Raw genomic sequence first — 24,976 nt, 5'->3', positions numbered from 1 at the left:
GGCCTGCCTGATTTTATAAAATTAAATAGATTGTTCAGGTGTGTCCTCCTATTCCATAGTTTTAGCAAATTTTAAAGTAAATTAAACCGCGATTGCACAGATTGCCTTAGAGAGTACTTTGAAGGGAGACATTCAGCTGTTAATGTTCTCGTAATCCAACTCCAGCTCAGCAAGGGAGAGGCTGTAAACACACCAATTTCACTTTCAGGTCCCATTCATACAGCGTAGTGGAAGCGTACTTTTATTTTTGGTACGTTTTTCCAATGACACGCATAGGGCAGCCCATTGATTTCAATGGACTGCGCTACACACTTCAAACGCAGCAAAGTAGCTTTTGGCATATTGTGGTTTGCACATATTTTACTGTGCATTTGTCGTGCTTTTTTTCAGTCGACAAAATGTGTGTTTTGGGGTGCCATTTACAATTAATGGCACCGGAAAGCACAACTAGTTCATTTTAGGTGTATAAAGGTGGCCATATACAATACAATCTGATTGTACAATCTCCCTTAGATTAACCATAACTATATAATCAAAGGACACACCTATCTATCCAATCGCTGTATCCAATCAGATAGCCCCTTATACTACATAGTTGATGGTAGATATAAAGTGAATTGTACAATCAAAATTTTTGCTTCAATGGCCAGAATAAATTAATATTTTGGCCAATGAAATGAATGCCCAAGCTCTTGATGTGCCTAAACGCATTTGCCAAAAGGCGTCTAAGACACATTTTGTCAAACTGCTTTTCTCCTTAGCAACTTAAATACACGTAAACAAGATGTCCACTGAAAGCGATTACAGAAAGGACCATGCGGTAAACCATAGTAAATATATCAAAAACTGAATTTATTTTGTAATATTGAGTATAAATGCATAGAAATTGCCAATCCTATAACAAAAAAGGCAATTGACCAAACACCGATATCCATCACCTCACCCCAGACAACGTTGTCTGTTCCACTTAATACCATAAAAACAAACAATGACGTCATGGTATGGGCCTATGTTCTAAAGAATAATTAGCCAGGCAGCCATTCTTTTGAACATAGGGCCATACCGTGACATCATGGTTTGTTTTTGCCCCTTTTCCTTTTTTTAAAAATTTTGTTATGTTGAAGCCTCATACAGTTGTTTAAATTCATTTTTTTCATGACTTTATGAATGCGCTGTAAACGTTTAATGACACTGTAACATTGAACATTCAGGGCAAAGTGACTGTTTTTTCAGTCACTGGAATCCAATGTTCTGGGACTAGGGGGTACAAGTGACATCACCCCTCCATCATGTGACAGTGCTTGGCGATAGGCGGATAGACATGCACTATTATCCTAGCAATAAGGCACTGGGAGTTTTTCAGCCAGGCTTCCAGGGGACCCAGATAGCCATGAAATGAATGAACATTTTATAAAACTGTGCAGTTTAATACCAATTGGGGCCCTGTGACTGCATAGGTTAGTTTCTTATATGGGTGAACATTACCTTTAAAGATTGATTTAACTGTTCTTGCAATGTATAATGTGTGGCTCATGCACACTGGATGTTTAGCCCTGGTGGATGATATCCCAACTTTTTGGTGGGGGCAGAAATGAAGTACAGGCACAATGCCTAAAACGCAGGCTGCTTGCTTTAGGCATTTGTCTGTGGTCACATACTGCCCTAAATGTTAGTGCCACTTGGTGCACTGTTCTTCTGCAGCAGCTTTCAGCCTCTCATAGAAGTTTACAGGCTGCCATCAGTGATGCTGAATGGATGCGTCTGTGCCTTCCATCGAGATCCCATGCACTGGGGTAAATGCCCAGTTTGAATGAGACCTTAAAGTGTTACTAAACCCAGGACCCTGCATTCACTATGTCCACAGAACATGAAAATGCAATTATTTTTTGTAAACACATACTGATAAATACTTTTTCTCATCAGCAGTTAGAGCAGTCTTGTGACTTCTATAAGTGTCCAGCCGAGCACATGTTAAAGCTTGTAGGAGGAGTTTAATTTCTGCTGTTGGAGGATGCAGGACCCCTGACCTCTGTCTGGACAGTGCTGATTGGCCCTGTGCTGATGACTTGCACTCTCTGAAGAAAAAAAATAAACGTCTCTAGCATTAATCACCAAAATGAGCATGTGCAGAGTGACTCCACACAATATATCTTGTCAGGAGATAAGAGGGGTGGCACTGGAAGAAGGGGAGAATCGTAGAAGTCAGGATCAAACTATTTTTTACACAATGCAGAGGATTAACCCTTTGGGTTCCACAGTAAATCTAACAAGCATGCTTTACTGCATATACAGACTGATTTTACTGTTGTGGGTCTAGTAACACTTTAAAGTGTTTGTAAACCTTAAACATGAAATATGAACAATGCATATCCTTCTATAGTGTGTGCTTTTCTCAATCCAGAGCACTAAGGTACTAAGCAGACAAAAATTACATTTCAGGGTTGATTTACTAAAACTGGAGAGTGCGAAATCTGGTGCAGCTGTGCATGGTAGCCAATCGGCTTCTCACTTCAGCTTATTCAATTAAGCTTTGACAAGAAGACTTGGAAGCTGATTGGTTTCTATGCAGAGCTGCTCCAGATTTTGCCCTCTCTAGTTTTAGTAAATCAACCCTAAAGTGTCATTTCTGTCTGCTGCCTCGTTCCTCTGCTATAAGCATAGGTCACTTCTACCACGTTTTCCTGACACCAAGAGTAAAATGTAGGGGAGGGGGGGCACAACCTGTGATTGACAGCCTCCACTCTCTTCCTGTGTGCTGTGTGAGGGAGGGGGGGCATTCCCTTCAGTCAGTTCTTGGAGCTTTCCTCACTGATGTAACTTCAGTTCTCTGCACTTTGAATGAAGGGGAAAGATGGCTATAGATAAACAGGTATAACGTATGTAGGAGGATTTGTTTCATCTCTGTGTATCACCTGAGGCCAGTCACTTCACTGGGTGTATGTAAGGGTTTACAACCACTTTTAAGGCTCATCCACAGCCCTTCAGTTGAGCCGCTTTGCTCTGTGCAGATTGATTTCAATAGAAAGCATTGGCAGTGACACCTGCAGCCTGTGACCAGTCGCATCAGAGTAGAGGTGTGCGTATTAGTTTGTTGTATTCAAAGTCCTATGCTTGGAATTGGTCTTCTTAATGTGTTTGTATTCAAATTATTATGTAATATGACTGGTCACATCATGCCTTTATTATTTTGTTTTAATATGGCAGAAGCTGCAATACCTTAAAATATTTTTGTACCATGTCTAACTTTTGTGTTTTTTGTTTTGTGTTTTTTTGTGATATTTTAGGAAACACACAAAGTTTATAAACAGAAGTTGGAAGAACTGAACACTCTTCAAAGCGTGTGTAGCGGTTACATAAACAAGCATAAGAGGCGTCTAGCGGACTTAAAATGCAACCTGAACAAGTAAATGATTCTTTTTACCCTGCAATATGACATTTAGTTAAAGAAATTGGCGCTGACCATGGATCTGGTTCTTACCAGCCAATCAGTCTTTTCTGTAAGTTTCCTTTGTATTAACTTTATGGCTATTTCACACATAGTGTGGTGGCAGGTATTTTACTGCATTGGACACACAGAAAACTATTATTTCCTGTGCATCCTATTCACAGCCTGGATGCATATTATAGCGGTGCACTGTGCAGAATCGCATAGTATCACATGGCACTGCTATACAGTGCCATGAATGAAGTGTATACTTCTAATAAAGTTTGTACTAATACAAAAAAAACCCCGAGCTGTGTAAAATTAACGAAATCCCGCACCACACTGCCCCCTACTGCAAACTGGATGGACAGCTGCTGGAGAGGTAAAATGCTTTGGCAGCTGTCTCCTCCTGTGTGCACCAGCCCTATCATTATCCTTCTCTGTCAATTGCTATACACATACAGTGGGTATAGAAAAGAATCCCCCCCCCCCCTTTTTTTGAAATAATCACATTTTGTTGCTTTGCAGCCTGAAACAAAGACACGCAGTTTTTGTTTTATCCAGCTGTATTTACTCAGTACAACATCCAAGCGAAAGATGTAACACCAACATGTCAGAAAAAATAAAAGAAAATCAAAAACAGAATCGCAGAGTTAGAAAAAGGATCAACCCCTTGTGTTAGTATTTTTGTTGAACCACTTTTTCCTTTAATTACAGTCTTTAGTCTGTTGGGATATGTCTCTACTAACTTTGCACATCTAGACTTTGCTATACTTGCCCATTCTTCTTTGCAGAACTGCTCAAGTTCAGTTTAATGTGATGGTGACCATTTGTGGACTGCAGTCTTCAAGTCATTCCACAGATTTTAAATGGAGTTTAAGTCTGAGCTGTTACTCTGAGGAAGGGGGCCAGAGTCCCCCGAAACATGTCAGCTGGCTATGTCATCCATCTGTCAGTCCGATTGGACAGGAGACGAATGCACTTCCTGCCCATGTACTTTAATGCCTTTAGCCTACTGGGCTTGTGAGTATGTTTTTATCTATTTCACCGATAAAGTACCCAAAGATAATGCACTAGGAGTTTGTGCCTTTTCTGTTTTTGTTGTAGTACTGGAATTCCCCTATCCAAGGAGGGCTGCACCACCTACATGTCAAGTTTGGGTTGCTTGTCCTTGACTCATCTCCACATTTAAAGATGGGGGCCCCTACCATTTCAGCAGTATCAAGTTTGTACTTTGTAGTTGTCTGGGCTCTGACTAGGACATGCAAGGACATTCACCATTTTCTCCTTTTAGCACTGTGTGGTCGTTTTTTCTGTGTGTTTTGGGTCATTGTCATGTTGGAACGTAAACCTTCCCATTGACCTCTTTCTGGCAGAGGGCAGCATATTTTCCTCAAGAGTTTGATGGGGTTTTGCCCCATCCATTTTTCCTGACAAGTGCTCCAGTCCCTGCTGCAGAGAAACAACCCCATAACAGGATATTGCCACCTCCGTGCTTTACTGTAGGAATGGTGGTATTTGGATGGTGAGCTGGATTGGATTTCCACCAGACATATCGTTTAGTGTTGAGGTCAAGTAATTCAATTTTAGTCTCAGCTGATCATAACACCTTTTTCCATGTGGCCTCAGAATCTTCAAGGTGTGTTTTGGCAAAGCTCAGTCCTGACTGTATGTATGTGGCCTTTCTTGAGGAATGGCTTTTTTCCTGCAGCCCTCCCATACAAGCCACATTTGTGGAGAATTTGTGATATTGTTGTCACATGCACACAATGACCTCTCTTTGACATAAAGTCCTGCAACTGCTTCAGTGTTGCTGTAGACCTCTTGGTAGCATCTCTGACCAGTTTCTTCCCGGCTATTTCATCCAGTTTGGTGCGGCGTCCTGATCCAGGGAGAGTCTGTGTTGTACCAAATACCTTCTACTTCTTAATAATAGACTTCAATGTGCTTCAAGGCATGGATGAAGCCTTTCATTTATTTTTGTATCCATCTCCTGACTTGTGCATGTCCACAACTTTAACCCGGAGATCTTTTGACCATGCCTTGCCACCCATAGTTGCTTGCTTCAGTTGCACTATCAGGGACTGAAATACTCCAGGAAAGCTTTTTTCATGTAGCGCTAATCATAATGATCACAGCTGAAAGTCAGATGGCTTTGTGTGCTATTCAGAAGATGATTAGCAACACCTGATTGAGTTTACAAGTCATTTTTAGGAGGGGTTGATCCTCTTTCCAACTCAGTAACTTGGCTTTTGATTTTTTTTTATAAATACAGCTGGGTAAAACAAAAATTGTCTATTCATTTCAGGCTGCAGGGCAACAAAATGTGATTATTTTAAAGGGGGGTGATTCTTTTCTCTACTTACATTTATTTACACACACACACACACACACACACACACACACACACACACACACACACACACACACACACACACACACACACACACACACACACACACACACACACACACACACACACACACACACACACACACACACACACACACACACACACACACACACACACACACACACACACACACACCTTCTTCACTTGTGGACATTGTTCTGCTGTAGAGATAATGCAATGCTGAGTTTCAGCAGTGTGTCTTGGCTGGGGGATTGTATGTCTACTTTAGATGCAGAGTTTCTATTTTCTCCTGTGATGCTGCCTACACACAATATTCAACTTAAAAATAGCAACGTGTGAGAAGCATGGAAATTTTAGATGGGCCTATTGGACAGTGCATAGAGGAGTAATACTATGGAAAGTGTAGTAACCCATATCAACTAAACTTCACTTTTTACTATTTTAAAGCGTATGTCCAGCCAAAAACCTCTCTTCCTTGTTTCAAATATGGTGGGGAAAGGATAAAACTCCTGTCGTGTCCCTCAGTTCCTGTCTGGTGAAACCATTTTTAGCAGAACAGGAAATGAGGGGAAATTGCTCTGATTTAGGCCAGATAGTAGTAAAAACACAAGGGTTCTGCATTTTTCCCATTCTATTAAATAAAAGCAGTGTTTGCCTTGTCATACACTTTCAGACATTCAGAACACAAACAGATGGTCAACATATATTTTCTTATCGAACTTGCAAGGCCCATTGCATGGAATTTTAACCAACAAGCTAGAAATTCTCAGTTGGTAATTGGTGGTTCTGCCATCAAAAGTGCTCATCGCCAAAGGGATGTAGCAGAAGACTGAAAATACGAACTGTCCGTTCAGCAACTGTTAGCTAGCTTTCAGTGATTATTACATAAGTATGCAAGTGTTGTAAAGAGCTGAGGGTGTTTTTTTTTTGTTTGTTTTTTTTTTAAGTACAGCTTACATGCTTGCATGTATTTTCCTCATCTTCTAACCTGTAGTAAACTCTGGAGAATCCCACAAGTCTGTACTTGTTTAGAATCAAGTAGAGCTTGCTGGAAGATTGCAGCTGCTGTTGAAATCTTTTTGTAATCCCATAAAATGTCTTTTACAGAACATTTTACAGGCAGGAAATTGTGTTTAATTTGTTTATCCATTAAACAATTTTTAATTGATACATTTTGGAGTGCTGCACATTTAATATACTAATAATGACCATATACCCATTGTTTCCTTTTCCCCTATTTTCTGTTAAGTAGATTATATAGTACTTCCTATTAAATTAATGTGTGTCTTAGCATCCAGGTAACATAGCTAGTTCAGTGCTACATGGAATACAGTTTGACAGTCTTTGTGGATTATGGTGTGGGGTTGTTTTTCAGGGGTTGGGCTTGGCCCTTTTGTTCCAGTGAAGGGAACTCTTAAGACGTCATCATACCAAGACATTTTGGACAATTTCATGCTCCAAACTTTGTGGGAACAGTTTGGGGATGGTCCCTTCCTGTTCCAACATGACTGTGCACCAGTGCACAAAGCAAGGTCCATAAAGATATGGATGAGCGAGTTTGGGGTGCAGGAACTTAATTGGTCCTGGCCTCAACCCGACAGAACACCTTTGGGATGAATTAGAGCAGAGACTGCAAGCCAGGCCTCCTCGTCCGACATCAATGCCTGACCTCACAAATTCGCTTCTGGAAGAATGGTCAAACATTCCCATAGACGCACTCCTAACCATTGTGAACAGCCTTCCCAGAAGAGTTTAAGTTGTTATAGCTGCAAAAGGTGGGCCATCTCAAAGTTGAACCCTACAGACGACAACTGGGATGCCATTGACCACCTCTCGCCCGCCATATAAGGAAATAATGGGCGCAAGCGGTTCTCTTGTTCTGGGAGGACATCATAGGTTCCGGGGGCGCGCAGTGCGGCGATCTATAGTGTGCTGTGTCCCTAGGACACAGCGGATCACCGATCAATGGAAAGAGCCAAAGACGTCTGCTCGGTCATGTGATCAGCTGTGTCCAATCACAGCTGATCGCATGTAAATAGGGAAATGCCGGTTATCGGCATCTCTCTCCTCACGAGCTGTCATGCTGACAGCTCGAGAGGAGAAGAGATCTGGTAATCAGCATTACTCAGAGGGGACATGTACAATGATCATCAGGGCAGGATCAGTGTGTCCTGATGATCAGTGTAGCCCCAGCAGTTCCACCTGTCAGTGCCCATGAATGCCAGCTGTCAGTGCTCATGAATGCCACCTGCCAGTGCCACATCAATGCCACACAGTGCCTACCAGTGCACATCCGTGCCACATATAAGTGCCCATCTGAGCTGCCTTTCAGTGCTGCCTATCAGTGCCAGTCAGTGCCACCTATCAGTGCTGCCTATCACTGCTAGTCAGTGCCACCTATCAGTGCTGCCTGTCAGTGCCATATATGAGTGCTGTCTTTCAGTGCCTATCAGTGATGCCTGTCAATGCCCATCAGTGCCTCCTCATCAGTGCCACCTATCTGTCCATCAGTGCAGGCTATTCGTGCACATCATTGCAGCCTCATTAGCGCACATCAGTGAAGGAGAAAAATCACTTATTTACAAAATTTTATGACAAAAACTAAGAAACATTTTTTTTATATCTGAAGACAGATTTTTCAAAGGTTCTATGGACTGATGAGATGAGAATGACTCTTGACGGACCAGAGGGATGGGCCTGTGGCTGGATCAGTAATGGGCTTCCCTCATTACACAAATACACATCACTTGATATGCTTAAATCCAATAAGCATTCAAGTTTATACAGCTTGGAATTGGGCAGTATACATAAAAATGATGATTTGGTCAAAAAAGCTCACTTCCCTAAAAATTATGCACACAGTGTAGTTACGTTGGTTCAATCTGGGGCAATGTAACTGGGCATAACATGCCGATAGCAAAAAAAAACAGTGAAAAAGAATTCACAAAGCGAAAGCGGTTACATTAATAACATGCCGATACCTGGAATTTTTCCTTAAAAGAGAAGTAGCTCTTTTGGCCATACTTCTCCTGTGGGTCATGGGAGTGCTGTTGGCTGATATCAGAGTTGCTTCAGTTTATGGATGTATCCTAATAATATTGATATCCACCCAGATGCCTGATTGGCAGCTGACTCAGCCTATCAGTGTGCTGCTGAGAGCCTGAGCCAGTCACTGCAACCACATCTCCTGCCCGGCACTCCAGTGACCCTGTAGGTTCAAAGCAGAGAGCCATTGACTGACAGTCACCACTTTCTGGTTAGAGTGGACCTGAGAACTGAGTGATCAGTGGAACCCAGTTTTTGGGGTTAGAGCTGGTGGGGAATAGCTGCAGCACCACATCAATATTGCAGCCATGGTAGGCAAGTATATGTGTATTCTTTATTTTTCCACCTTTCTCCTTTAAACTCGGTCTAAGAAGGGTAGAGCAGGCTTTTTGTCCGAAAGTTGATCTTAAGCCGGACCTTTACTTTTAAAAGTTTTAAAATTTGGTTCAAGATCACTTGAAGGATTTTTTTTATGTTAAATTATATTTTCTTGCATTACCAGTGCAAAGATTGCAAATCTCTAAAGAATCTGTATTGCCTAATATGCCTTCTTCAAATCAGAGTTATGTTGGAAAAGTTCTATACAGATTTTTTTTTTTAGTTTTGGACTTTTAGATTATTTGAATGAGATCTTGCAAAATCTAAGTAAAATGCTTCTTAAATATTCCTGACTTTTTGAAAAGAAATTAACCTGATGTTAGTGTAGGCTCACTCTTAAACTTGATGTACTCTATTTGAACCCCAGGGGATGCTGTAGAAATCTGTAACTTTGTTGTTCTTCCTCCTCAAGGTATAAACACACTGCCAGCCTTGGTGAGACTGACCTCATTCAGCAGATACATGGTACTGTTAAAGAGAGGCACAATGTCTTCTTTGACATGGAAGCTTATTTGCCAAAGAAAAATGGGTAGGTATTGCCAAATAAGAGCTGGCCTATTGATATGTCTGAATTTCCTAAAGTGGTTCTAAAGCTTTAAAGTGGTCCTAAAGGCTCAAGGATTTTTACCTTCATGCATTCTATATACTATATCTAAAACTCACCTAAGCCCCCTCTCAATCCAGTGATGTGCATTGGAGTCTCCCTCTTCTCATTGGCTGAAACAGAAGCGAGAGCCATTGGCTCCCACTGCTGTCAATGACAGCCAGTGAGCCAACGAGAAGTGAGGGGGCTGGGCTGAATCGGGGTTCCGTGTATGAATGGACACATGGAGCAGTGGGTGCCCCCATAGCAAGGTGCTTGCTGTGGGGGCACTCGACAGGAGGGAGGGGCCAGGAGAGCCTGCGTAGGACCCGAGAAAAGGAGGATTCAGGCTGCTCTGTGCAAAACTACTGCACACAGCAGGTAAGTATAGACATGTTTGTTATTTTTTCTTTAAAAAAAACTAAGACTTTAGAATCACTTGGTTTTCACCCTAATGCATTCTATGCATTAAAGCAGAGCTCCACCCAAAAGGGGAAGTTCCGCTTTAAGGACTGCTTCCCCGCTTCCCATTAAGGATTTGCACCTTTGGGGGGGGAGCAGGTACCCGAATTTGACAGGTACCCGCTCCCACTTCCGGTCCGATTGCCTTGGCGACCAGAAGCGGAAGGTGTCCTCCCTCCTTTCCTGTAGTCTTTTGGGACACATGACAGGTCCCAGAAGACTACAGGACCATTCATGAAGCGCAGCGCTACTCACGCATGCGCAGTGGGTACCCAGCTGTGAAGCCGCAAGCTGTCACAGCCTGGTGCCCACACTGAAGATGCTGGCCTCCTGGAATACAGGACGGCCAGTGAAACGGACTGCGGTGCACACACCGCAGGACCGAGGGACAGGTAAGTGGCTGTTTTTTAAAAGTCAGCAGCTACAGTTTTTGTAGCTGCTGACTTTTATTTTTTGACAGGATGAGTGGAACTCCGCTTTAAGATGAAAAACCTTCAACACCGCAGGATCCACAAACCCCCCTTATTCTTACCTGAGCCCGATCCAATCAGTGATGTGCAGGAGAGCAGCGACTCTCACCTCGGTCTCCCTCCTCACTGGGCAGATCGTCAGTCAAATGCTGTGACGAGCAAGCAATGCTCAGCCACCCGCTCTGTGGCAATAAACACAAACAGGGCGGCACAGGAGTGAGCCTGCACGAGTGCCCCCATGGATAACGGCTTTCCATGGGAGCACTAGCCAAAGAGGAGGAGCATAGAGCGCCAACGAGGGACCCCACAAGAAGAGGATTGGGGCTGCTGTGTGCAAAGCCATTGCACAGAGCAGGTAAGTATACCATGTCGTTTTAATTTTTAAAAAATTAAGCTTTAATATCACTAAAGGATTTCTTCATATATCTGCACATCAGTTTTTTTGTTTGTAAGTTCAATGTTTTAATCATGTTATCCCTACTATTTGGATCTTCACAGATTGGGTAATAAATCTATAGTTACATATACCCACAATTCTTATTTTTAGACTCCTCAGTGGCAGCACCCAAATAACACAGCACTGTCATGGAAGACAAAGAGAGACAGAAATGCAATTACCAAGCTTTATTTTTTCATTCTTTCTGAGATTCCTTGATGGTTTGCCCTTACTACCTATGTGTTTACTCGGACACAAAGCAAACCAGTTCTTGCCAATTTGCACACAATTGTAATAAAGTTAGAAGATTAGAATCTGCCATGCTTTTTTCTGTTTTCTGTACTTGTTGAAGGGATTCTCCTCATTTTGGGAATTGGAAGTAATAAGACAAATACTATAGTAACATTCCAGTGGAAATTGTAACCCCTTTCCACTTTATCCAAAACATTAAAAAATTGCCTGTAGTGCTTTTTTTTTTACCAGCAGCAGCACCAGCTTAATCACATGAATGCGGTCATCATTACAGAATCACTTAGACAACGTCTTGGCTAAAAAAGAATAGGCTCTGCATCCTTTTCAGCTGCTCATATGTTGAACTTCTGCTGTTTCAATTCTCATCAGCCACCCCAGGTGTGTAGAATACCTTCTCCCCCGCCACACTTTAGTTCCTCCTGTTGGCTTGTGCTTGTGTATCAATGCACTCATTGTTAGATTAAAATGGAAAGTCCCTTTAGTTAAATCAAACCTGGGTGTCAGCTCTTGAACCTCTCCTTTTCCATCTCACTTCTATTTGGAAGGAACAGTGCACGCTGGATGCAGACATATGCATTGCTCTATGTACAATATATAGCCCATAGTGCCTAGCTGATTTTAGGAGTTAGCAAGAAGGGTTGGCTATGATCCTACATGGAAGCCACCCTCTTAATAGGGGGAAAAAAAGGATTTTGCAGAAGGCTGAGTGCAACAGAAGGTACTTTATTGAGTAAAGAACTTATACTTGAATATTATTATTATTATTATACAGGATTTATATAGCACCAACAGTTTGCTCAGCACTTTACAATATAACGGGAGACAATACAGCAACAATACAGTTCAATACAAGAGGGAAAAGAGGGCCCTGCTCCTTGGAGCTTACAATCTAGGAGGGAATATAACTTTCTTTTTTGGAGTTTAGTGTCACTTTATTGCTGATCCTGCTCTTTATATTCTATAACATTCAGTGTGCTAATAGAAATGTTTGTTATGAACCACAACAGAGAGTGCAGTGTAATGTCTGCCCTTTGTTCAGGCTGGTAATTGAAACTCTACTGACATACCGAAATGGTGACCTTTGCAGTAAATGCTATCTCTGCACACTAAGTCCTAGTACATGGAGCTATTTGTCAGATACACAAGCAGTTCAGGGCACTTGTGGAATGTCAGTTACTGTTTCATTTGAAAGTGCTGCAGTCATTGAAAAACTGTCCTGTAATTGTTAGGCATTTCCTATGCTTTGTCAGGTGAAGTAAATTCTTTTCGTTATTACATTTTGCCAGGTTTTATTATCTCTGATAGGAGGCTATGCCATGTTTGCATAACACTAACATGTTTTCTCTCCTTTTAGTTTATATTTAAACCTAGTGCTTGGGAATGTGAATGTCACTCTTCTTAGTAATCAAGCAAAGTAAGTATGAATTTTAATGAACAACAAAAAGCTGCATGTCCTTGTCTTCAGCTTCGGCTTGTTCTGTGTATCTAGTTGTGCCACATTTCCTTACAACAATTGCACAGAAGTGATGTGTTTCTCTTCCCTTAAAGTGGTTGCAAAGGCTGAAGGTTTTTTGACCTTCATGCATTCTATGCATGAAGGTAAACAAGCCACCTGTGTGCTGCTCCCCCATAACCCCGACAATACTCGCCTGACCCCCTCTTGATCTAGCGATGTGCAAAGAGCCTCGACTGTCCCAGGACTCCCTCTCTTCATTGGCTGAGACAGCATTGGGAGTCATTGTTTCGCACTGCTGTCAATCACAGCCAGTGATCCAATGAGGAGAGCGCAGGGATGGGGCCAAGCCGCGGCTCTGTGTTTTATGGATGCATAGAGCAGGGCTCGGGAGCGAGCATGCACCAGTGCCCCCATAGCATGCGGCTTGCTATTGGGGGCATTGGTCAAGGGGGAGGAGCCAGCAGGTCCAAGGGGGAGACCCGGGAAGAAGTGTATCAGGGCTGCTCTGTGCAAGCCCACTGCACAGAGCAGGCAAGTATGACATCTTTGTTCTTTTTTTTTTTTTTTAAAAGGTCAAACTTTTAATACCACTTTAAAAGAGAAGCCTAAACAAGGGACATCTAGGAATCCTGAAAAGTTCATTTCTTAGCTGCATTTTATTGTCTTGGGAAATTAACATTCCAGCTGAAATTATCATAATGAAATTTAGTTCAGGCCAGCTTAGCCCAAACAAAATGTTTTAAGTGATATTAAAGCTGGAATACTACGTAGAAAATAAACAAATTTGTGAGTGTGTACATTGCCTAGCTGAAGCCATAATATAAACATGTTTTTCTTAGGCTGGCCATAGATTCTGCAGTTTTCTTTCCTTTAACCAGGAATTAAACAAAAGAAACTCACTTGATTTCTCCATCAACACAGTCAGTGTTGATGGGGGAATCCCTCCCTCGGCACAATTGTATTCTGACAGCGAGTGGTTTCCCTGCCGTCAGAATACAATGATCATTGCTGGCGGCTATAGCTGCCGTCAGTTATTGTAAGAAATAAAAATGACAGGCTGGTTGTACTGAAGTTGATCAATAGATTGATTTCGGTACAACCAGCCTGACCATAGATGGATTGAAATTTGTCTGGTTCCTGCTGAACCAGACAAATTTCGATCCATCTATGGATGGCTTAAGGTTACAAATTAAAATATTTCAGTAATAGTTTGCAGAATGTTCTAACAGCATTAGTGACAAATGACATAGCAGACTGCCTTGTGATGGATTACTGACTTTTACAAAGTGTAACTTGCCATAATGCTTTTTTTTATTTATTTTATTTAATTTTTCTTAAATACATTCTTTTTAAATGAACTTGGAGATCTGATAAATTAATCAATCTTCTTCAAGTTGTTACAGTGGATCCTTGCTCACTTATGGGTTTGAATAGATCTTTCATATTTGTTTCATCATATAATCTTCAAGTATTTGTACATTTTCTTTATATCAGAAATTGGGTTGCTTTTTGTTATGCAGTGAGTAAATGTCAGTAACATGGCATACTTTGTGCACCATTGCTGATAGCAAATAGGTGTTCTTCCTTCTGCCCCAAGTCATAGTCCACATAAAGCCACACTGAGTGCCATTGCATCATAGCTTTTCTCTTTACTTAGCTGTGTACTGTGACTGACATTAGACAATTATAGAAACACTAGGGAGTCAGTACTAGGAGTTGATTACTGGCTGTCTGCTTTTGTTATTTTGATCCTAAGTAGCTGATTGAAAATTTGGTGTGACTTTGTGTGTTTTCGTTCTGAGGATCTCTTGCCCTGTCTTAAGTTCATTGTTTTGATCTGTTATCCTCTCCATTTTTTAGGTTTGCTTACAAGGATGAATATGAAAAATTCAAGCTTTATTTAACAATAATTTTGTTATTTGGAGCCATAGCGTGTAGGTTTGTGCTTCATTACAGGTGAGAAATTCTTCCTCTGGCCACAGCTTTGCAATATTTTTTATTGTACAGGTGAAATGCTTTACATAACACAAAAGTGAACCATGGTTCATAAATGCTGTACAGCCGCTACGTATTGCATTACCAGCTATCATAGTTGTATGCAACGAACCATGAAACTAGCTATTTGCACCAGCTCTTCTCATTTAGACATTTAAAGAATGGATTTTAACATTAGTCACCTCATTATAGTATTGAGAAACCCCACAGTGCAGCTTCCCTTCATTTGTGAAAAACATTTGCAGACTTAGACTATCAGATGTTTAGGTTATACACAAGGGATGGTGCATGTCTGCAAAAAATCCCGTTTACACAACTGAAGTCATTGATAGAAAAAGTTGGTCAATAACTAAGACTTCCTTGCAGTTTTGTAACCCTAACCAAATGCTTCATGAGTTCTGAGTAGCAATTATTAAAACATATTTTGAACAAGCCCTGCATACAAATGTGTTTCAGTTTATGTAAAAATCTCAATGTCATGCTTTAGATGAAGTCATAGCAAGAAATTCTGGGTTTTGAATCAGTGCTGTGTTGCATGACCCAGATTCCCCGACACACCTCACATACAATTTTATTCATAGGTTCCTCTGTGATTAGACTCTTCAAGCCTGAGGCAGAAAAGCCACACCGTCTGTATTCCATCTACCCTCTGTGTTGAGTTTATAATAGTGGCATACAGTGTTGTGTTTTTGGAGAAAACACCATACATGTATCACCTGTCTTCTGAACATTGTTCGATAGTGTGATGGAATATCCAGTTTTTTTGCACATCTGAGTCAAGAAGTTTGCTTTCAAATGGCAATGGTTAGCTTACAATTACAGAGTTATGGCCCCGTAAAGTCAACAGGAGACTTACCAGTGCCCTTTTTATTGAAGAATACCTCTGTACATTGGTGAGAACAAGTATTCAGCCAATTCAGATTTGGGTTTAACCTGCCCTGCTCTTCGCAACAAAATTTTGTTAAAGTGCTGTGTAATGCAATTACAACAGATTTCACATACCGTACCTCAAAAGATGAGTTGTGAAAGTCTAGAGCAGTGGTTCTCAACCTTCCTAATGCCGCGACCCTTTAATACAGTTCCTCATGTTGTGGTGAACCCCAACCATAAAATTATTTTCATTGCTACTTCATAACTGTAATTTTACAGTGGGAGGAATAGTGCCATGTCATTGGTGTCAGTGGAAGGAATAGTGCCACATCACTGATGTCAGTGGGAGGAATAGTGTCCCATCGTTGGTATCAGTGGGAGGAATAGTGCCCCATCATTGGTGTCAGTGTGGGAGGAATAGTGCCTCATCATTGGTGTCAGTGGAGGGGGGGGGGGGAATAGTGCCCCATCATTGATACTAGTGTGGGGGGGGGGATAGTGCCCCATCGTTGGTGTCAGTGGGGGGGGATAGTGCCCCATCGTTGGTGTAAGTGGGGGGAGGAATAGTGCCCCATCGTTGGTGTCAGTGGGGGGAGGAATAGTGCCCCATCGTTGGTGTCAGTGGGTGGAGGAATAGTGCCCCATCGTTGGTGTTAGTGGGGGGAGGAATAGTTCCCCATCGTTGGTGTCAGTAGGGGGGGGGGGAGGAAATAGTGCCCCATCATTGGTGTCAGTGGGAGGAATAGTGCCCCATCATTGGTATTAGTGACACCAATGATGGGGCACTATTTCTCCTACTGACACCAATGATACTTAACTTGCTGACTCCTGCTCCAGCCTGGGCTCACTCCCTCCCTCTCCCATCTACAGCCAGCATACTTGGCTGCAGCAGCACCATCTGCACGCTACAGACACTTACCTGTCAGCTGTCTTCCTTCTCCGGCCGCTCCCTCGCTCGATCTTCTTTGATCTTCGCACTGCTGCTCGGCTCCACCTCTCCAAGCTCCACCTCCTCGCCGGTGATTGGCTGCCTGTGTGCCTCTCCTGAGCTACAGTTCCGGCAGCCAATCACTGGCGAGGAGGCGGAGCTGTTGAGTGATCCCGGGGATGTGGCCAGATGACAGGGGCGGCATGTCATCCCGCGCACACATCGCGGTCCAGGGAAATGTGGACGTATCTGCATGTGGGCAGACCCGCCTGGAGACTGATAGAGGAGCGGTGTCTCGGTTCCTAAGACCATCGGAAATATGTGTTTTCCGATGGTCTTAGGAGACCCCTGTGAAAGGGTTGTTAGACCCCCAAAGGGGTCACGATCCACAGGTTGAGAACCGCTGGTCTAGAGTAATATTTACAGAGCTTGGTCCACCAACAGGCCACAGTTAGTTTATGAACTTTAAGCAACTTTGTCAATCTTCGTAGAAAAGTGTGTCCTGCAATTATTAGCACAAAGGAAATCCATCTTTAAACAGTCCCCATAGAACCTTACAGCAATGGCTTTCTTACACCTGATATGATCTGTGTGCATGTGTTTTCTAAAAAGAAAAACATGAAACAAATGAGGTGTTAACGTAAGTTTAGCTGCCTGGGGGACTGAACTAATCATGGAAACATGTTGTCATTCATTTAATGAAAATTAATGACAGAATCATGTTGTTTTTTTACTCTTTATAAAACACATTTTCTTTATTTTCTGAACTTAAAGTGGTACTGAACCCAAAGGCAAACATTTATTGCTGCTTGCCAATTATTAGATGTGATGGCAGCATTTGGTTTTTTTTTTTTTGGTTTTTTTTAGGCTTTGTTACCTTTATTTTCACTGGGTGATCCTGCCAGTAAGTCTGTTGTTTTTCAACAAAACAAGATCTCCTGCAGATGCAGGGGTTGGACAAAATAATTATGGTTTCATCAGGCAAAAGAATGAAATTGTTACCTAATATGTTGTTGGACCGCCTTTGGCATCCAAGACAGCCTGAATTCTCCTATGAATTGACAAATATAACTCTTGGGTGTTGGATAATGGAACCTGAGACCACTGTTCATGCAAGCATCTTTCCAGTTCTTGCAGAGAAAACGAGCCTGAACCTTGTTCTCCAAAATTGACCATAGTGACTCTATGATATTGAGGTTCGGTGACTGCAGCACCCAGGGAAGGTGCAAGACTTCATCTGCATGCTCGTCAAACCATGATTTAACAACACCAGCTGTGTGAATCGGAGCATTATCGTCTTGGTAAATGGTGCGTTCTTCGGGAAACAACATCTGTACAATGGGGTGCGCATAGTCAGCAAAAATTTGTACATAGTCGCTGGCAGCGACTATACCTTTCAAGATAGTGATGAGGCCTGCAAAATACCAATATATGGCTGCCCAAACTATGATTGCGCCACCACCATGCTTTACCTTTGGCACAAGATAGTCCTGGTCGTAAATATGACCGCCTTCTATTGATCGATAGTCCACGATTTATGGATGTTGCATCACTCTCTCCTCTTCTGCACATTAATATTGGTCTCTAGTGGTTTGGCATTTGCAGCTCACCTGTGAATGTTTTGCTTTTGAAGATCCCTCTGCACAATGTTTGTGGACACAGGCTTTGAAAGACTGAGATTGAGCTCTGCAGTCACTTTTGCAGCAATCGTTTTCTTATTCCGGGTCACAATCCTGCACAATGTCCTTTTTTCTCTTTCGGCCATGTCGACTGCTCTTATGCTGATCAGACAACGCTTTCCCGGAAACTGTACATGCCGTCATAACCTTAGATACTGTACCTCGCGAAACAGCAAATAAATTGGCAACTTCAGTCACAGAGGCACCAGCTAAGTGGGCACCAACAATTTACCCTCTTTGAAATTCGGAGATATGTCAGAGCTTTCTATTACTAGCAGCGCGCAGTGAATGACAAAAGTGAGGCTTCCCACCTGTTAGCTAGGTGTCTCATCACACAGCGGAAGCAGAAGAATGTTACATCACTTCCACTTTCAACACAAAACATGTCGTCACTGTCACACCTGCAAAACATGTAGCGTTTCCATGTTTTCCAACCTCTGTATATCGGTTTTAAGTGTTGAGACAAACCATTTACTAATGACAGGGGTGCTTACAATTATTAGCTTATATTTCTCTAAAACCTTCATCTCAAAAGGAAAAAACATGTTGCTGTAACTGCTTGTGTAATTGAAGTGTGAGCTGGAGTTTGGCTTCAATTTGTTTAATGTATTTAAATTTGCTAGGCCATCTAACACTCTCTTCCCCCAACACTAACTATGCTGCTGTCCAAAGATGCCCCCTTGTGCTCCTTCCTCTAGAGTGGGGGCACTCTGCTACAATAGGTGTATTACTGGCCAGATCACCAGGTGCAAACTGAGGAAAAAGTGCCTACAAAAGAAAACTAATGCAGCCACCACATCTAATGACTGGTAATTGCAGTATATTACATTTTGGTTTTGGGTTTAATACTGCTTTTTATACGCACAGTAGTGTTTGTCATATTCAAGGACAGCAGGCATAAACAATTGAAAAAAAGAATCAGGAAAACCACTATTATCGGTAAATGTGAGGTTCAGTTGAAGCCCCCATCCCCATCCTATCTCTTCATTTTCCTGTACCCCTGCTTGTTATGATATGTGACTGATTTTTGCTTAGAAATGCCATAAAGGATTTTAATGCATTTCCAAATAAGGAAGCAGCCTGCAAAAGAAGACGATAAATACTCTTCTTTTCAGCAGGTGGCGAGGGAAACCTTTACTCTTTTGCAGAGCTTAGACCCCCACTGCTCTTCAGTGCTTCCGGGGGTGTGTTGTACTGCGTACCCCACATTGAGCAACGTGGTTCATCCTGCTAACCCCTGCAATACTACTGTTTAGTTTTTATTTCTTAGGGATAGGGTTAAATTGCAGGGCATGTCTGTCAAGTTTTGCAACTGTGTGCAATAAAGCCAAACTATCCCCCCAATTTAAAGCCTAACTCCAGCTTTGCTATCACTTTAAATAGTTGATTTGGTCGAAGCTGGCCTGATGAACTATTTTACTTTACTAATTGCTGTGCCCTCTGTCAGTGCTGTATTTAGTAATCAACTACATACTGTATACAGCACAGTGTTGAGGCAGCAGTACAGGACTTCCTGTCCTTTTCCCGGAACAAAATCGAGTCGGGCTGAATGCTGTTTAGCCATTCCCAGGAAGCCTTGTATTTTTATGAATGAATACAAGGCTTCCTCTGATTGGCTGAGGTGGAGATCATGATGTCATCCACCCACCTCTCCCCCTCAGCCAATCGGAGGAGATGCTTTTTTGACTGTTAAAGGTAACCAAGGGCTTGTGTCTATTAGGGACAAATCACACTGACTTGCACTAAAATGTATAGAAAATGCATGTACATTTCCATCCATTTTAGTCGCATTTTAACATGCACTAAAGTCTGTTGACATACATTTTGACATCCGTTGACATGCATGCGCAGCATTATGGTGTAAATAGAACACATGTTTTTCAGATGTCCTTCCATTGAGCTGTGTTTTACAGCTGTATTAAAATGCAGATCAATGCACTGATGAACTGGCCCATAGATTGGATGTATACCTTTTAAAAGTTTCAAATCAAATACAGGTTCACTTTAAAGGAAACCAGTACTAAGATACCTTTGCAGACTTCCTTTAAATAACTGCCAGACTGTGTATTTGATACTTTCAGTTGCTGACCTATAATAAGTATGCGGCAAGCAAAATTACATTGAAGTCAGAATACCTAATCTGCATACTTGTTCTGGGCCAGTGCCTCCAAAACTGACCATTCGATCAGAATAACAACTTGCCAGTGAGCATTTTCAAAAGAAAAGGTCAGTAGCGACAGTTTACACTTTTCCTCAGTATGTGGTAATGCTTGGCCAATCAGTTAAAGCAGAACTAATGTTAAAGTTTTTAGGTCTGTTTGAAGGATATTTGTGCTCATGTGTTTTGCATGTACAGTATATTTTACATTACTTTGCGGTAAAGTAAGGATGTAGAAAACCATGTAGTATGTTAAATGTGCTTTTGCAAAACAAGACTGCTGTACATGCATACTACTTAAAATTGTAGGAAAACAATAAAAGAGAGAGTATTATTCAAGTATGCTTTCAACACACATGCTGCTTATCCTTCTTGGCAAATAAGCATTGACAATGGTCTGCATGTGATAGGGATTCACAAAAAAAATTGCAGGAAAACGGGTGCTCTCATAGTGTAGATTTAGTGAAGTTCCTTCTTTCTTCTTGTGAAGTCCCCTCTGGCATAGACTCTTCCTTCTACCTAGGTCTTCAAGACTTCTCCGCCCTGTGTTCAGCACATGGCTGTTATCTCCTTTCCTGCCAACATTGCTTCCTGCTTAAATAGCCTTTATGAACCAGTTAAACAGGTTAATTAGCAATGTAATAGAGGCAGCAGAGCTTCTGAATTCCAGATGGTAGATAAAATGTCTTATCCTGTATATTTATGCTATAAGAAAAATCACTGAAACAGCCATGGCTGTTGAATGTGAATGTGGACAGGCAGCATGAAAAATTGAGAGATCCTGCATGAATTTATTGCAGAACCTTTAAAGAAAACCTGTTACTAGAGAGATACTTTGGGGTATTTTTGAGCTGCTTGGTTGCCTGTCTGTCATGCTGATCTATTGGCTTCAGTACAATTTGACTCAGACATTGGGTTCTGACCCTGCTGTGCTTCCTACTTTCTCTTAAGTACCAAAGCATGAGACTACCAGGTAGCAAGAAATTTCAGAATGATGTAATTAGTGTCAGTCCTCACACTTTTCACATCAGTAATCATTTAAGCAGAGCAAGAGAAGGTGAATGGTGTTTGTTGTCAATTCACATAGTATTCTCCCACTTAGTGATATATCAGAGGCTTCCCGCTACCTAACGTTTATAGATCATAGGTGGGTTGTTTACCTTGCTGTCCTTGCTTCACCCTTGCTATCCTTTTTCCTTTGTTCATTTCACACCAAATAGTAACTCATTGATTTTGTCTCCTAGAGTGACAGATGAAGTGTTCAATTTTTTGCTAGTCTGGTACTACTGCACACTAACCATCAGAGAAAGTATCCTCATTAGCAATGGATCACGGTGAGTGTCTGAACTAAAGGAAAACCACATGGTTGCTCATTAATGAAAGTTATTGGTGATAAAAAGTAAAGCAAATTGACAGATCCTGGTTAAGTGGTAGTTTGTTGGTGTGTGTGTGTTTTTTTTTTTTTTTTGTTTTGTTTTTTTGTTTTTTTTTTTCTAAATCTGGAAAACCGTGAGACAATTTCCTTTCCAATATGCGTCAAATTCAGGTATTTCTTTCAAATTTAGAATCTGTCACTATGACTGCGACAGATTGTACAAAAAACTATCATCGGTTCACAGCAAACTGGCGGTAATTAGGACCAACTCTGAGATGACATACAAAGACATGCCAGTTCTCAGAGTGGAATAATTTTTTGTTTCGAAGTCATGACTATGACCACTTCTCACACAGGGCTTCCTGCTTGCTATGAAGCTGCTGGCCACTTCCTACATAGCGATCAATAAGTAATTCCTAGCCCTGTTCTGGAGCTAGGAAACTGATTCCCTGGTGAACAGCTTAAAGTAAACAAAGGGCTGAGATGCTGACAGTTACCCGAATGGGCAGTGACCGTATTTGGACAATGGAAGCCAGCATCCCGTGCCTTTGCTAACTTTCAGCTGTTGACCAAGGGGATCTCCCGGCTGGCAGCTGAATGAGGCTGGGGATGAGTAATCCATTGCCATCCATGTGCTGCTGGCTGCTCAGCTGTTTGTGTCCTAGCTAGCAAGGGGCTGAACATTCACTGAATACAGTGTTCACAGAATGGACACTCCAGCCTCTGTGCCGCCCCCCCTCCATGTTGGAGATTTATGCACTTGTTCCTTTTTTTGTGCTGAGTAGCTAAGAAGTGTCTATGACCCTTTTTATGAATTCAACTATACATCTTCCATCATGCCTTGGGGACTGCAGTTGCCATTGCATAATTGTTTCTTTATTGCCTTGACATCCAAATGCTTGTTGTAGAGCTTACCCTCCCCTAGGTGAAAACAGAATTAAAATTGGCATAAAGAGGAACTTTAGCTAAAATTAAAAAAAATGGTGAACAGGCAGTATTTATGATGCAGAAGGGGATATGCTTTGTGTCTCCTGCATTAAAGTTGCTTACTTGCCAGTCCACCCATGTACCGTGATTGAGACCCGGAAGCCAGCTGCCAAAGATGCCAGCAGCAAACTCTGATCCTAATTAAAAAGGTATGCGCTAATAACAAACTTATACAAAGGTGTATATCATCATCCAAAAAAACATTTAGTGTTTTTAAATAAATATAGTGACCAAACATAAATTAGTGTCCAAAAAAATATATATATTAGTGTCCAAAAAAATATATATATATAGATCTTCAGTGACTTGAACCAATTGTGAAAAATCCACCACCAAAGGAGATTAAATGAACTCACCAGAGCTAATGGCTGGTCAGATTATAAACCAGCAACAGCACTTGTGCTCTGGGAGCAATGAACCCGATGTCCAAATAGATCTGGTGATGTTTCAGATACTTCCGGATAGTAATAATCACAGACAAACAACTTTGCAGCCCAAGCTCTTATGATGAACTTCTCCACTCTCTCATATCTCCATGAGAGCATACAGTACACTCAGGGACAAAAAAAGAGAACATAATGGTGCAATACGTTTTTTCATTTATTTCTTTAATAAAAAAGGTATAAGGAAACTCACAAACAAGGTGTCCAACAGACACCAGCTTCAATCGCAAAAAAGGTGAGATACAATTACCGCTCACCGCGGATCTCTCCCATACAGCACAGAACAGCAAGGCTCTGTAACGTCCACATCGTGTAGTCTGAGATGCCGTATTGCTGGATAGTTCCGCTTTAGTAGCCCTCCATCTCTGAGACCTTTTGTCTAGGCATTTTTAAACTTAAGTGTTTTGGATTAAAATACATTTATATATGTTTCCTTTTGGGGGGGCAGGGAGGTTGTAAAATTAGAAATTCTAGAAAATAGTAAAATTAGAAACATTTCTAGAAGAAATCCTAGCAATCACATGGCACCTGGGCCACTCGCAGACGCCAGGTACCAAGCAATGTAATGCGCAGCAGCCACAGGATTGCACCACTGCGCATCCTGGGGGGGCACCAGAGCCCATGAACACTGCAACACATGGGTACATCTCAATACCTGTACATCTGGGGAAGCCTGCCGCCAGCAGAAAATTTACTGTTGGCGGCCAGAACGTGGTTAAAACAATTCTGTGATCACAGCATGCACCTTCATTTATAACCATATTGTAATAAAAACAGTAGTTAACTTTCACAATCCAATATAAGATTACTTGAAAAATCTCCTTTAATGTTGGGAGTGCTGCCTGTCAGCTGGCCACCTCTTTTGAAAAAACTTCATGGATTGCCTGCATGCTTTGCTGCTTCTCCTCTGCTGTTTACTGTAAATCTCAGAACTATATATCCCATGGTACCTTGCTGTCTGCAAGCTGTGCTTCTTGTACTGACTCCGACTTCTGAAACTCCTTCTCTCAGTACCTATGTACTTCAGAAGGCAGGCTCTGTGGAGTGTGTGACACAGCAGTGCCTGCTCACAGGGCATAGTGAATATATGTCACAGAATTCAAAGAAGTAAATGTGTGGAGATCTTTACAAAGCAGGTTTACATATTTCAATATCGTTCAGATTAATAGAAGTAGAATAGAAATATGATGATACGGTATATAAATATGATGTTACATTTTGACTAAACATACTGAACTCGTTTTGCATTTTTGTTTTCGGACGCTTTTTCTGCATTGGGTGTAGGGTTGGATTAGATTAGGGGAACCTGATTGAGCTAGCCAAAACACCTCTGCCCTGTAGCAATGGATCATCTTTGATGGTGATCTATTGCTCGCTTTCATCAATTAGAAAGTTTAATTTGCTTATGAAGATGTTTTTTTCTATAGACGGAGACCTCTATTCCTGATGCTTACATATTATTTTCTTCCGTGATTGCTTGTAGTTTGATGTTAACAACTGGCCAGTGTTTAGTTTAATATTTAAAGTGTTTCTAAAGTCGGAAGGTATTTTACCTTAATGCATTCTCTGTATTAATGTGAAAAAAACCTTCTGCATGCAGTTCCCCCCAGCCCTCCCTTTTACTTACTTGAGCCCAATCTCGATCCAGCGATGTGCATGAG

General features: G+C 41.7%; 1 protein-coding gene across 2 annotated transcripts in view; it reads left to right on the top strand.

Moving 5' to 3' along the window:
• Window positions 1–24,976, top strand: part of TMEM120B (transmembrane protein 120B) — a 68,656-nt gene that overhangs the window by 18,378 nt on the left and 25,302 nt on the right. For both annotated transcript variants that reach the window (XM_089662055.1, XM_089662053.1), the window contains exons 2-6: window positions 3,285–3,403; window positions 9,634–9,750; window positions 12,779–12,838; window positions 14,741–14,836; window positions 21,755–21,844. In XM_089662055.1, the coding sequence (XP_089518181.1) occupies window positions 3,285–3,403; window positions 9,634–9,750; window positions 12,779–12,838; window positions 14,741–14,836; window positions 21,755–21,844 (482 nt within the window). The remainder of the gene's footprint in view (window positions 1–3,284; window positions 3,404–9,633; window positions 9,751–12,778; window positions 12,839–14,740; window positions 14,837–21,754; window positions 21,845–24,976) is intronic.

The sequence above is a fragment of the Staurois parvus genome, unplaced genomic scaffold (assembly GCF_062004578.1).
Source record: "Staurois parvus isolate SC_StPar_1 unplaced genomic scaffold, SC_StPar_1.0 ptg001418l, whole genome shotgun sequence".
Lineage (NCBI taxonomy): Eukaryota > Metazoa > Chordata > Amphibia > Anura > Ranidae > Staurois > Staurois parvus.
The sequence above is the reverse complement of the archived record's forward strand: the minus strand, read 5'-3'. Positions and strand labels throughout refer to the sequence as shown.